The sequence below is a fragment of the Mandrillus leucophaeus genome, unplaced genomic scaffold (assembly GCF_000951045.1).
Source record: "Mandrillus leucophaeus isolate KB7577 unplaced genomic scaffold, Mleu.le_1.0 Scaffold114, whole genome shotgun sequence".
Classification (NCBI taxonomy): domain Eukaryota; kingdom Metazoa; phylum Chordata; class Mammalia; order Primates; family Cercopithecidae; genus Mandrillus; species Mandrillus leucophaeus.
This window is the reverse complement of record NW_012099654.1, coordinates 754046-767351: the sequence shown is the minus strand read 5'-3', so window position 1 is coordinate 767351 and position 13306 is coordinate 754046. Positions and strand designations below refer to the sequence as shown.

Sequence of the window (13306 nt, the reverse complement as noted above, 5' to 3'; positions counted from 1 at the left end):
CTACCCCTTTTCCCCTCCTTCACTTGGTTGCTGCTCCTCAAACAGGCCAATCTTTCCCTTTTTCAAGTCTTTGAATTTGCTCTTTCTTCTGTCTGAATGACTATTCCCCCATGTATCTCATGGCTGCTCTTGGTCATACCTGGCCATCCTTATAGCTGAGAAGAGATACACTTCCACACACGTGAAATCCATTCTTTGAGAAGTTCTGCCTTACGCTCAACATTACATATGTCTTCTAAGAGCCATACATAACAATGTACATTGTAGCACCATTTGTACAAGGGAAAAACTAGGGCCAAAAAAATAATAAAAAAAAGAAAACTAAACTAAATACCCATTAAAATGAGAATGAAAAAATACATTAGTGCACTCATACTTGAAGTTCTAGGAATAAATCCTCATTTACATATATACTGCATAACTTAACAATGTACAAATTCCTTAAGGACTGGGACAAAACCTTTGCTATTTTGTTTCCCTGAAATACCACCTAATCCCCATGAGATTTCAACATACCTATGTTCCTACTATTTTTCTTAGGTTATAAAATAATAATAATAATAACCTCGAATGGATTAGTCTATGTAACTTATCAGGCAGTTAAACACACAAACACACACCCCTCTATTAAACTAGAATTAAAGAGTCTATTCTAGTTAATTCTAGGTAAACTACAAAAACTTTTTGATAGAACTGTAATAATTTTAAAATTTTCCACAATAGACTAGTCTCTTCCTAGTTTAAAAAATGTAAAATTGTTGCTTTTAAACAAATCCTTGATATATTTTCGTATATTTTATATCTCCAATAAAATAAAAATACTATCCTGAAAAATGTCTAATTATTTGAGGGTGGTTATTACTTAAGAGAGGTTGTTTCTCTTTTCTTTCTCCATTTCTAAGTCTCTCACTTTCATTTATAAAGCAAACTTTTATTTCCAGTCTCTTGATGTGTTTCCCCCTCATAAACCCTTTTCTGGTTTCCTCCAGTCCTTAACTCAATTGACAAATATCTATTAAGTGTCTATTTGTTGAAAAACAATTCTGTGAAAAGCAATGATATTATTAGACATCATCCCTTTGAAAAGATGTGAAGAACTTTCTGGCCTTAAGAAAATCTTTGTATACTTTGATATAGTGCAGTGTCTTCAGAACTTAACATTGCAGATTTGGAAATCAAAATTATAATACTATACTAGTAATGTAAGTTCAAATACACTTCCGCAGACTTGTAGGTCTTCAAAAATTTCATAGAGTACAAATGTATTTCAGGCAACAAATGACTTATTAAAATCATAACATTAGTATTATTCAGAAGCTGAGGAACATTTAATGAAAAAGCTGATGCCTACTTGCTCCAATGTCCTTTATAGACAAATAAACCCTGGGTTAGAATACACACACACACACACACACAGAGCTCCATAACATACTTGTGGAAGTGAAAGGATCTCAACAACAACAAACAGAGAACTCAGTTAAAAAACATTAAGGAGGATTTGGAAATAACTATAATCCAGCACTAGAATTGTAACAATGTCTTGTAATCATTGTGTGAATCATTTATAGATTGAGTTTCTGCAAAACTCACTTGACTACTCTTCCCTACAATAAACTTAATGATAGTCCAATAAAAAGCAAAACTGGCCTTGTCACATTGTACTAATGATACAGATACAGTGTTTTTTGAGCATTAAAAGTACAAATAATTGATATAAACTGAAGATTTTTTTTTGCTGGGCCTTGGGGGTAGGGAATCACTGCCTCAGCAATGATCACAAAAAGATGATCATTACAAAGTCTTAGAAATTACTCAAAAACACAAGGTTCATACTCTTCCTTTCTCCCTCCGCAGACAATCAGTGAACAGAACAAGCAACTAAAACACAAGGTTTTATCACAATTTAAACTAAAGCAAGTTCCACAGTCTCTCCTGGAGATCAGTAACCATTCATTCTTAAGTCCTCATCCACACTGTTGATAATCTACAGAAAAGTAACAAAGATGCTGCTGCTGCTATGGTTTGAATGTTTGTATCCCTCCAAAATTCACACTGAAACTTTATTTCCAATGCTACAGTATTAAGAGATGGGGCCTTTAGAAGGTGATTAGGTAATGAGGGCTCCTCCCTTGTAAATGGGATGAAGCCCCTTATAAAAGAGGCTTCACACAGCCTTGGGCCCTTTAATGCCTTCTGCCATGTGAAGACAGTGTTCAGGACACCATCCCAGAAGCAAGAGACCAGGCCCTCACCAGACACTTGCTGGCCTCTTCATCTTGGATTTCCCAGTCTCTGGAACTATAAGCAATAAATTTCTATTATTTATAAATTACCCAGCCTCAGGTATTTTTTTATAGCAGCACAAATGAACGAAGATAGGCTTTAATGATAAAAATGAGAGCAGTTAGCATTTATTGAACATTGACTACGTATCAGGCATTTGGGCTAAGTGCTTTACATGATTACCTTATTTAATTCTCCTAACAATACCAAAAAAAAAAGGTACTTTCATTAACCCCATGTCCCAGCTAAGAAAACTGGGGCTTTTAAAGGCTAAGTAACTTTCCCAGGGTCACATACGTAATAATGTGTAGTAAGTGGAGGCTGGGAGCCCATCTGTTTAACTCTCACTGCAAGAATAAATAACTATAGTAACTATTATGCTGTAATACAGTAATTGATTCAGTGGCTCTCTACTGCTTATCCGATCAGGTTCAAAATCCTTATAAAGGAAGATTTCATTCCTTCATCTGCTCATTGCAAAGACTTTTACTGAGTATTATGTGCCAACACCATACCAGATGATTCAAAGACAGTAAGATGTAGGTTCTGAATGAGGCTGCTAAATGAGTGATCTTTGGATTAGTTAGACCTACGACAAGTTACTAAGAGAAAAAAATCAGTTCTATTTGGACACAACAACATCACAATAGAACATTATTATGTTATTTTATAAATGTATTACTGGAAGTAGAATACTAGAATAGACATCACATACATCACTTATCTAAGCATTTACTGTCTTAAGAGTTTTAGACTGGCATTATTAATAAAATTTTCCAACCTTGCTTATTACAGATTTTCAAAATTTCCAACCAAACAAAAAAATACAATGAAGAAACAAAACACCCATACACACACAGGGCAAAGGATCTTTCATCTCCACATTCAACCTGGAAAATAAAATACCCTGTGTTGGGAAAACTGTGATGATGAGAGGCCTTAGCCTTCTCCCTTTCCAGCTTGCAGAGACGTCTGGTTGCCTGCTATATTGCTCCTAAGAGTGACTACTTGCCAAGTAGTTGGCAGAATGCGGTGAAGAGCTGACCACCTGCAATCCATTTTGACATGGCCTCTGACCACCACTTTGGAGAACTGAATACATTACAGAAATTCCTAAAGGAACTAGCTAAATTTCAAAGGAGGAAGGTAGCCATCTGGCTGAACTTAGCAATGGGGTACAGTGTAAAAGAGGAGAAAAGAAAACAAAGCTAGCAAATCTTACAGGAACAATTCACAGGACTATGTTCTTAACCTCTCCCACATACTGTCCACCATACTTCTATGCATCATTGCTTTAAATATAAGAAGTATATAAACAGCTAAAGCTAATGGGGGGAAACTTTATGTCTACTTAAGTATATGTGTTATTTGCATTCTTCACTTTTTATATCAGTATAATACATATTGAACTAATAGTGTAGAGATTTTACATACCTTTTATGTTGTCTTCATGCCTGCTACACATAGCATATACACCATACACAGTTGTATATGAGAGATGTAGATATAAACAAACTTGGGAAGATGCCATGGTTTGGGAACAATGCTTGCTTTATTAAACAAAAAAAAAAAATCAATACAATTTCCCCACAGGTTCATGATGTAAAATTCTATAATCAAGGCTTGTAGATTTGTAATTATGGTATGTCAGCTACATTTAAACAAGAGTGTTAAAAGATTGTTAAAGTTAAACTAACACAATTGCAGTGTGAATTGTCCTAGTCTCATTCTAATCTACTGGTGTCACTTTCATTTAATCAGAAGAAAACTATGGGCCAATGTCAGCGCTATTTCCAATGCCCTAACATTCTTTGTTCACATTGGATTTTAAGCCATTACCAATCCAAAATGGTTATAAAAAGATATATTTAAGAAAGTATTTTTAATCAATTCATTCACTCACCAGTGAGCTAGTTTAACAGGCTTTATTGAAAGTAAGTTGGCTTTAAAGTTAAATAATCTTTTATGTTAAATGATTATGAGTGTTTTTTACTTGTAGAATAATTTCTTGAATTTACCACAAGTCTAATAAAAAACAAACTTTTTTGTAAACACAAATCCCACTTGGAAACTTTTGGTGGATATAAGTCACTTAGCTGAAATACTACATTTAGAAAATATCAATTCTATATTTTCTCCTACTTTAGTAAAAATTATTTTCTAAATCATTAATAATTTAAATACAGAACAAAAGCTACTCTGTCAATGATTCACATTTACACCATGCACTTAAGTTTTAAATTAAGGTACAACATACCGTTGTACTACCTGCAAATAGCCTCCAAATAAATCACACAACGCATAAAACAGAGCTATGTTCACTAGTTACAGAAGAGGGGCAATCATTCCGGTTTGCCTGGGACTTTCCCAGTTTTAGCAGTGAAACCACATCCTGGGGAACCCCTCAGTCTCAGGCAAACTGGGATAATTGATGCCACCTAGATATCCCCCCGCTCCCCACCTCCCCCCAAAAAAACAGAGTGTTCAACAGTTCTGTGCTGGGGGAAAAAACTGAGTATTATTTGGTAACTCTCTGCTAGGGCTGCCAGATTAGTTGTGATCCTGTCACAGATATCAACTGGTCTAGCAATCTGATAATAATACAGATCCAAATCTTTAAAAAAAAAAAAAAAAAAAAGAGCCAGACACAACCAAACCTGCCAACTAATACCTACTACCAGTGAGTCACATGTGAACAAAGGCTGCTGCTCAAAGAAACTTAGTATAATAACCCATCTAGGGCCAGGCATGGTGGCTCACACCTATAATTCCAGCACTTTGGGAGGCCACAGCAGGCAGATCACCTGAGGTCAGGAGTTCAAGATCAGCCTGGCCAACATGGCAAAATCCTGTCTCTACTAAAAAATACAAAAATTAGCCGGTCATGGTGGCCGGCACCTGTAATCCCAGCTACTTGGGAGGCTGAGGCAGGGATGAACCCAGGAGGCAGAAGCTGCAGTGAGCCAAGATCACACCACTCCAATCCAGCCTGGGTGACACAGTGAGACTCTGTCTCGGAAAAAATAAAAATAATAATAATAAAATAACCCATCTAGCCTCTACTATATACATTTCTCTAGTTTCACAGCAAGAATTAGTCCTCGGGAAAAATAAAAAAGCATACATGTGACAAAATATCACAGGGTACCCTGTAAATATGTATGTGTCAACTAAAAATAACAATAAAACTATTAAAATCTTGTTGCTGGGAGGAAGATATTTAAGGAGCCCTCAGAGTCAGAGACTTAGCACCAATTCAGCCTCATTCTGTCCAACTTTCACCTTCTAAGCCATTCCTAGCATCTACACTCTTTCTTTATTCCCAGTAATCCAACCTCTCTCTCTTGAAACTCACTTCCCAGAAATCAGATGCTTTGCCTTTTACTGTACAAGGTAACAAAGTTTCTCTAGGAACAGGACACTCACTGTAAACTTCTTGCCTATTTTCCCAGGGCCTAAAAATACTGGCCCTGAAACTTGTTTCTACTTTCTAATGTGGGCTGTTATCCATTAGGTCACCTTTGCCATTTCGCCAACATGCTGAAATGACCAGCTGAAATGACCATCTTCCACGCATGGCTGGATCTCCTTGATGCCAAATACCATCATCTATTTATTGCCTGTTTCTGTACTCCCCTAACATTCAACCTGCCTGTCCACATTTCTTCCTCAGACCAACTATCAGGAACTTCTGAGTCACCTGAAGTGTTCCAGCAGATCTAAGTAGAAACTAAATTAATCCACCCTTTCTAGTATAGCCTACCCAAACTGAACTCTAGGACAAATACCTAGAATATAATTTCTAGTTGCTCTCAATTTCTAGAGAGAAAATTGAAGGATCTGGGGCATGAATAATGACTTTAAACCTCTTCTTCCAAATAAAGGTTGTGACTTCCGAAGATAAATGGTGCTATGGAAAATGAACATCTAACCAGAAACAGTGTCAAGAACAGATTTAAAAGAGTGTTGAGAATAGGTTTCTAAACCATTGATTAAAAAAAAAAAAAGAACTGAATCCCTTTTACAAAACCAAGAACATGTCTGAATCATGAATTAAGATATCTTTGAAACTAATTTTGGAGAGAGGAGGAAAAAAGCATATCTTTCAGATCCTTTTTATCATGAAAAATGTTAAACTTACGTACAGAAGAATATTGAAGCCCCATGATCATTCACTGCAACAATTATTAATATGTTGCCATTGCTGCTTCATCTATTTTTTTCTCTGCTGACATAAAATATAGATTTTTAAAAATAGGATGCAGGGTTTAAAACCTAGACGACGGGTCAATAGGTGCATCAAATCACCATGGCACATGTATACCTATGCAACAAAACTGCATGTTCAGCACATGTATCCCAGAACTCAAATAAAAGTAAGTAATAATAAAATAAAATAAAAATAGGATACTAAGGCAGAAGATGGAAAGAGTCATAGTAAAATAATTTTCAGGAGAAAAATAAAAAAAGACTGTAGGGGACAATATTTATGGAGTTAGACGGTGATATACCAAGGCAAAATGGGAGTAATAAGCAGCTAAAACAGAAATTTTAGGGGTTTTTCTTTAACTGCATATTAATACATAAGTGGGAAGCTATAACCCCAAATGTCAACACAGAAGTCATTTTAAAATGTATGGGAGACATTTTCATTAATTTATAAGCAATTTGAGATAATAGTAAACTATGACCATGTTTCATAAAATGATAAATTTATTTCTAAGCAGTTTACATAAGCACTGAGAACTTCTGAAAGTCAAAAACTTAGTTTATAATAATCTCAATGAGTATTTTCTCTAGAATATGTATTGTAAGCATATAACTACTTGAACTAAGTAATTTTATAAACTAGTAGAGATCACTGGAATGAGAAATGTCAAGGTCATGTAAGTAAATGAATGGGAAACTACCATTAGAAGTCATTTCTCATGACTTTCATTCTACAGCACTCTGCAACACACCCTGATAGTTCCGCCAAATATACTGACTAAAATGACATAACCCAAGTAAGTCTGGTAAAAGTGAACAAAAGAACTCTGAGCTGAGGGATAGGGTGGATTATTTATATTTCCAAATATACATCTCAATTCCCTTCCTACTACAAATTTTAAAAATACTCTTTACGGGAGCACTGTAGCTTAAAGAAGAAAGTTGTAGATTTGAAACCTTGGTCCTTTTCCTTGTATTACCACTAACTAGTAGTGTGACTTTAGACAAAAAAAATTTTTTTTAACTTCATGAAACCTCAGTTTCTCATATGTAAAATGGGAATCCAAACAGTATTATTAACATTTACTAGCCACTTGCTATTTGCCACATACTGTATTAAACAGTACAGCAGGCAGTTCTTGCAAACAACTGCATGAGTTGGGTCCTTGCGCTATTTTACAAATAAGGTAAAAGAGGCACAGCACAATGTAATATATTCCACAACATACAATAAAGGGAAGAATTAAGATCTGAACCCAAGCAGTCTCACTTCAGAAATGGCTGTGCATTTAACTCCTACTCACATGGTCTCCTTATTGCCTTGGCAATAAAGCTTCCAGGGAAGTACAGTGGGATGCTGTGCTAAAACTCAGAAGCATTATCTTAAAAAATGAATTCGTTCTCTCTTTTGCCTTGTCCTTCCTCTGGTGGAAATACCAATAAAAAAGGAAAGGTGGGCAGACAGGAAGAAGCCAGTTGGTTTCTTTAGTAGACATTACTACAACAGAGTAACTTGCTTCTTCAGAAGTCTGTTTATCTTTTCTCTTGGAATACTTCATCAACAAGTTTGCTCCTCTTGGGTCTGAACAATAAAGTTCTAATGAACATTGAAGTGTCTACCAGCACTCAGGAGTGTAAACTAAAAATAAAATTCTAAGCTCCCCAACCGTCTGAATGGACTCCTCCTCTCAACCAAGGGCGTTCTAAAGTTATCCTGAAAAACTAATTCAGGCCATGATGGGAAGAGGGGGTCAGACTTGTCTCATTATACCTTCCTCCCTTTGGAACTCAGGAACAATTGAGCAGCATTAACATTAAAACAGATCTTAAGGCTTTCTGTAGCAATAAGACACCAAATTCCAGCCTTACTCTAATATGGCATCACAGGACAGCTAGCAGGATCTGAAAGAAATAAAAGCATTTTACTCTAAAATATATATCTTTTACATATTTTGAATTGGCCCTGCAAAGATGTCTCTTACGGGGAAAATCTGCATTCTGTAGAGAATCCTCTTCCTTGTCCAGGTCTTTTTCCTGATCCAGGAGAAAATTAACTAGGAGTCTGGGACCTTTTTAAGTCTGATAAGAAACATCAGAAATCTAGTCTCTTTGAAGCCTGCTACCTGGAGGCTTCATCTGCCTAGTAAGAACCTTAATCTCCACAACCCCTTTATTTTAACCCAGACACATTTCCTTGTATTGATTCCAGGTCTTAAGATAATCTCTTTCAACCAACTGCCAATTGGAAAACCTCCTATAACTTGGAACTGCCCCCAGCCCCCTTTGGGTTGTCCTGCCTTTCCAGATCAAACCAAAGTACATGGTACATGTATTGATTGATGTCTTCCGTCTCCCTAAAATGTATAAAACCAAGCTGTAGCCTGACCACCTTGGGCACATGTCATCAGGACCTCCTGAGGCTGTCACAGGCATATCCTTAACCCCGGCAAAACAAACTTCTAAATTGATTGAGACCTGTCTCAGGTAAACTTTTTTGGTTTACAGGAATTTGAGCAAATTACAGGACTGCACTACCCATAAGTTTGTGAAAGGAAAAATAAATCTCAGGACCCCAAAAATCACTAAGCCAAAAAGAAAAGTCAAGCTAGGAATTGTATCAAGCAAACCTGTCTCTCATTTTATTTCTGAATAAGAGTCACAAAGATTTAAAAAAAAAGAAAGCTAAATACCTCCCTGACGATTTGCCCACAAGGAAATTCCTGTGGGCCTCAAGATCTTCATTCTAAAACAGTTCTTTTGTATTTCACCCTGGCATTGGAAATTGATAGCTTATCTTCACAGATATGGGGCAAAGGACAGAACTCAAAGTCAGCCCCTACCCACCTGAGACAACTGGGTATCTGCTTCCTCTGCCCTACTGTATATGTAAAATCGCAGATTCATTTAGCAGACTAAGGCATAAGTGACTATTCTTCCACCCCTCTCACATGTAAACCGTGTATTAAGTGAAAAGCAGATCAAAGATTCAAAAGAATGCGACCATCTGTTTCTTATCTATGACCTGGATGCCCCCCATCCTTCCAGTTGTCCCGACTTTCTGGAGGGAACCAAGGTACACCTTACACTTTGACTAATATCTGAGGTCTCCCTAAAATGTATTAAACCAAGCTGTGCCCCAACCGCCTTGGGCACATGTCATCAGGACCTCCTGAGGCTGTGTCATGGGCACGTCCTTGGCAAAATAAACTTTCTAAATTAATACCTGTCTCAGATACTCCTGGTTCACAGGTTATTTCAACAGCATCTCACAGCCTCTTCGGGGAGTCTGACTGGAGAAAGTGAGGCCACATTAAGTTTGCTGAGTGTGCTATAAGTTCAGGCCCAGTTCTCAAAGCCTGCCAGTCACGCCAGCCATGTTAGGCCACACGGCTCCACTACGGTCTCTTTTTTGACGAAGCAAGGATCCTTGGCGTCCCCCTAAACTTCAGAGCCTGCTTTCAAGTCCACTTGAGAGCACATCTGGTATCCGCCTCCCCGGGTCAAGTTCAGCAAGGAGACGCCGGCGCACGCACACAGGAGGCAAGGCATCAGGGCCCGGCTCGCCCTCCCGCCTCCCCAGGCCGCAGCCCACCCCCTCCCCACAGCGGGCGCCGAGAGACCGGCCCGTCGCCGACTCTCGTCGCAAATCCGAGCGGCTAGTGAGTGGAGAGGACCGGAAGCGGCGTGCGAGGCCGGCGGGCTCGGGCGCGGCCTGGAGTTCGGAGCCCGCCTCCGGCCTGCGCTCCGCTCAGCCTCGCAGGCCGCCACGAGGCGACGAAGAGGAGGTGCAGGGCGCCGCTACCGGCTCCTTACCGCTTCACCACGCCGGTCTTGATCTTGATCTGTCTCACGCGAGGTTCGGCCATGGTCCCTAGAGCGCCGCGGGAAGGAGGGGCGAAGAATCGGGGTAACCGTGGAGGGCGACGCGCAGAGGCGGTGGCTATATGGGCATGGCCGGCAACCCGGCGCATGCGCAGGCTGCGCGGCCCGGCGTCCCCGCCACGCCCCGCGGGGCGGGTTTTTTCCTGGAGGGTGGTACCCCCCACCCGCCGTCCGCTGCCCGCGCCCTCTTACCCCTGGTGGAACGTTCCCTCCTGTCGCTCGTACTGCCCTCCTTTTTAGTTCAGGCGTAAGTTACACTATCCCGGTCTCCGCAGCCTGGGCCTTTGGGGAAACTAACGTCTCTCTGGGACGTTGCTTTGCGGGATTATCTGCTTAATGGACGGAGTGACCTAAAAAATGTATTAAGGATATTTTCGATGCCATTATCTGGTGTCAAATGGGGCGAAGTGATGCATGTGTAATGAAATAAACTTCCATCATGCATGCAGTCAAGAAAATCCTTGCCCTTTTCCTCAAATCCCTGCAAGAAGGTTTGTAGATAATGTGCCTTTCAAAGGAAATAACTAATAAAACTTCCTCAAATAATCACCTCTAGTGTATCCTAAATATTTAACTTACAAGAATGTGTGTAGCACACAAAAGCTTGGGCTTCCTGATCAGACCAACCGGCTTACATTCGGGGTTCCACCCTTTAATAAATAGCTAGACAACACTGATACCTATGCTGTTTAGCCTCGCAGCTGATCAGTCTACAAAATGGAAATAATAATGCCCATTTTACAGATTAGGTGTAAGGGTTGAAACACCTAGCTCATTGTCTGACGCATGGTAGATGCTGAACGACATTTGACTATTTTAAATGTTCAAAAATATATTTGTTGCATAAAATGAGGCACATCTCCAGTGAGCTCTAGCAGTCCCTTCCTGAGAGTCTCCTGAGGAATACAGGACAAAATCGCCCTTTTTACAATTGCTTTTCTTTTCTTTTTCTTTTTCTTTTCGTTTTTTTTTTGTTTTTTTTTTTTTTTTTTTTGAGACAGATTCTCACTCTGTCGTGCAGTGGCTTGATCTCGGCTCACTGCAACCTCCGCCTCCCGAGTTCAAGCGATTCTCCTGCCTCAGCCCCCAGAGTAGCTGGAATTACAGGTGGGCTCCACTATGCCTAGATAATTTTTTTTTTCTTTTGCATTTTTAGTAGAGACAGGGTTTCACCATGTTGGCCAGACTGGCTAGAACTCCTGACCTCAAGTGAGGCCCACCTCACCCTCCCAAAGTGCTGGGATTACAGTCGCGAGCCACCGAGCCCAGCCCCTTTTTAAAATTTCTTGGTACCATCCTTCAAGGACATCTATATGACTGTCCTTTTCCTTCCCTATGCCTGACTTACTCATTTTCACTTTCATGACTGGTCCTGGAATCCCTTTCTATCCTGCCAGCCCAAGACCCTTACTTTAAATCCAGGATCAAAACTGGGCAAAGTCTACCATGACTCACTCCACTTGTTCAGTCTTCCCTGGATGCTTTGGAGTCACCCAGTAGTCATCATTATTTTTAGTATATTTCTGTTTAAAATTATTGTTTGGGTCCTTCACAAGGGTTTTGTTCAGCTTCCTAGTTATAAATCCTGGATTATAAACATCTTTAGAGGCAAGAATCTTGTCTTCCATAAATCTTCCTTCCCCAACCTCCTCCACCTGTGTTTTGTACACCGTGGGCACAAAATTCAATAAATATTTTTATTCTGCTGGCTGGTATACTGAAGTGCAATTCCAAGTGACACAGCAGCACTGTGAAATACTGGAGGGACGGGTAGATAAAACACAATAGCAAACTTACCAAAGCAAAATGACACGCACATATAAACACACAAAAGCAGTAGCTACAAGCCACAAACCAAAAGATGGTGAAGCTATGGCTTTTGCTACTGTTACGGTCTTTCCTTTGATTAGGTAGCAAAAACCATGTAACTCGTCATATTTTCCTTTTTTGCTTTGGTTTCAAGAAGCTCAGAGCTCAGTGTGGTGCTAATTTGCAGGAGTTTCTCTCAAACTAGGTTTCCCAATACAAATACCTGCTATTTCCCCCCAATCCCCAACTCTGCCTCCCTCCTTTTGCCCCCTTTCTCTTTGTTTTAATTGTAATTTAATTTAATTTGTATCTGTGCCTTTACTATAAATCAATAATCAGTGAATGTCAGCAGCCAAAAGACCTCTGTTACTACTGCTATTGTGTATATCCGGGCCCATTCCCAGGCTCTAGAGGACACTTTGTGAGTTTATCTATGTCTGTGTGTACAGTTGACCCTTGAACAACATTTTTGAATTGTGCAGGCATGTCAGAGGTGTTTGAACCAAAGCAACTCCATCTTGAATAGGGGCTGGGTAATATGAGGCTGAGATCTGCTGGGCTCTGTTCCCAGGAGGTTAGGCATTCTTAGTCACAGGATAAGATGGGAAGTGGGCAGGACTTGTTTCACAAGACACAGGTCACAAAGATCCTGCTGATAAAACAGGATGCTGTAAAGAAGCTGACCAAAACCCACCAACACCAAGATGGTGACAAAAGTGTCTTCTGGTTGTCCTCACTGTTCATTATATGCTAATTATAAAGTATTAGCATACTAAAATAAACTCCCACCAGCACCCTGACTGTTTACAAATACCATGGCAACACCTGGAAGTTACCCTATATGGTCTAAAAAGGAAAGGAACCCTCAGTCCCAGGAATTCCCCACCCCTTTCCTGGAAAGCCTGTGAATAATCCACCCCTTATTTGGCATATAAGAAACAACCGTAAGTATACTCAGTCAAGCAGCCCATGCCACTGCTCTATGCAGTAGCCATTCTTTTATTTCTTTACTTTCTTAATAAACTTCCTTTCACTTTGTGGACTTGCCCCAAATTCTTTCTTGTATGAGATACAAGAACCTGCTCCTGGGGTCTGGATGGAGACCACTTTCTGGCAACAGGCC

At 39.6% G+C, this 13306-nt stretch overlaps 1 protein-coding gene across 3 annotated transcripts in view; it reads right to left on the bottom strand.

Annotated features, from left to right (window-relative positions):
- The window catches only part of TBCA (tubulin folding cofactor A), an 82182-nt gene extending 71723 nt beyond the window's left edge, over window positions 1-10459 (bottom strand). For all 3 annotated transcript variants that reach the window (XM_011996237.1, XM_011996229.1, XM_011996241.1), the window contains exon 1: window positions 10306-10459. In XM_011996237.1, coding sequence (XP_011851627.1) covers window positions 10306-10358 — 53 coding nt within the window. In that variant the 5' untranslated portion in view covers window positions 10359-10459. The remainder of the gene's footprint in view (window positions 1-10305) is intronic.
- Between the last annotated feature and the right edge of the window lie 2847 nt (window positions 10460-13306).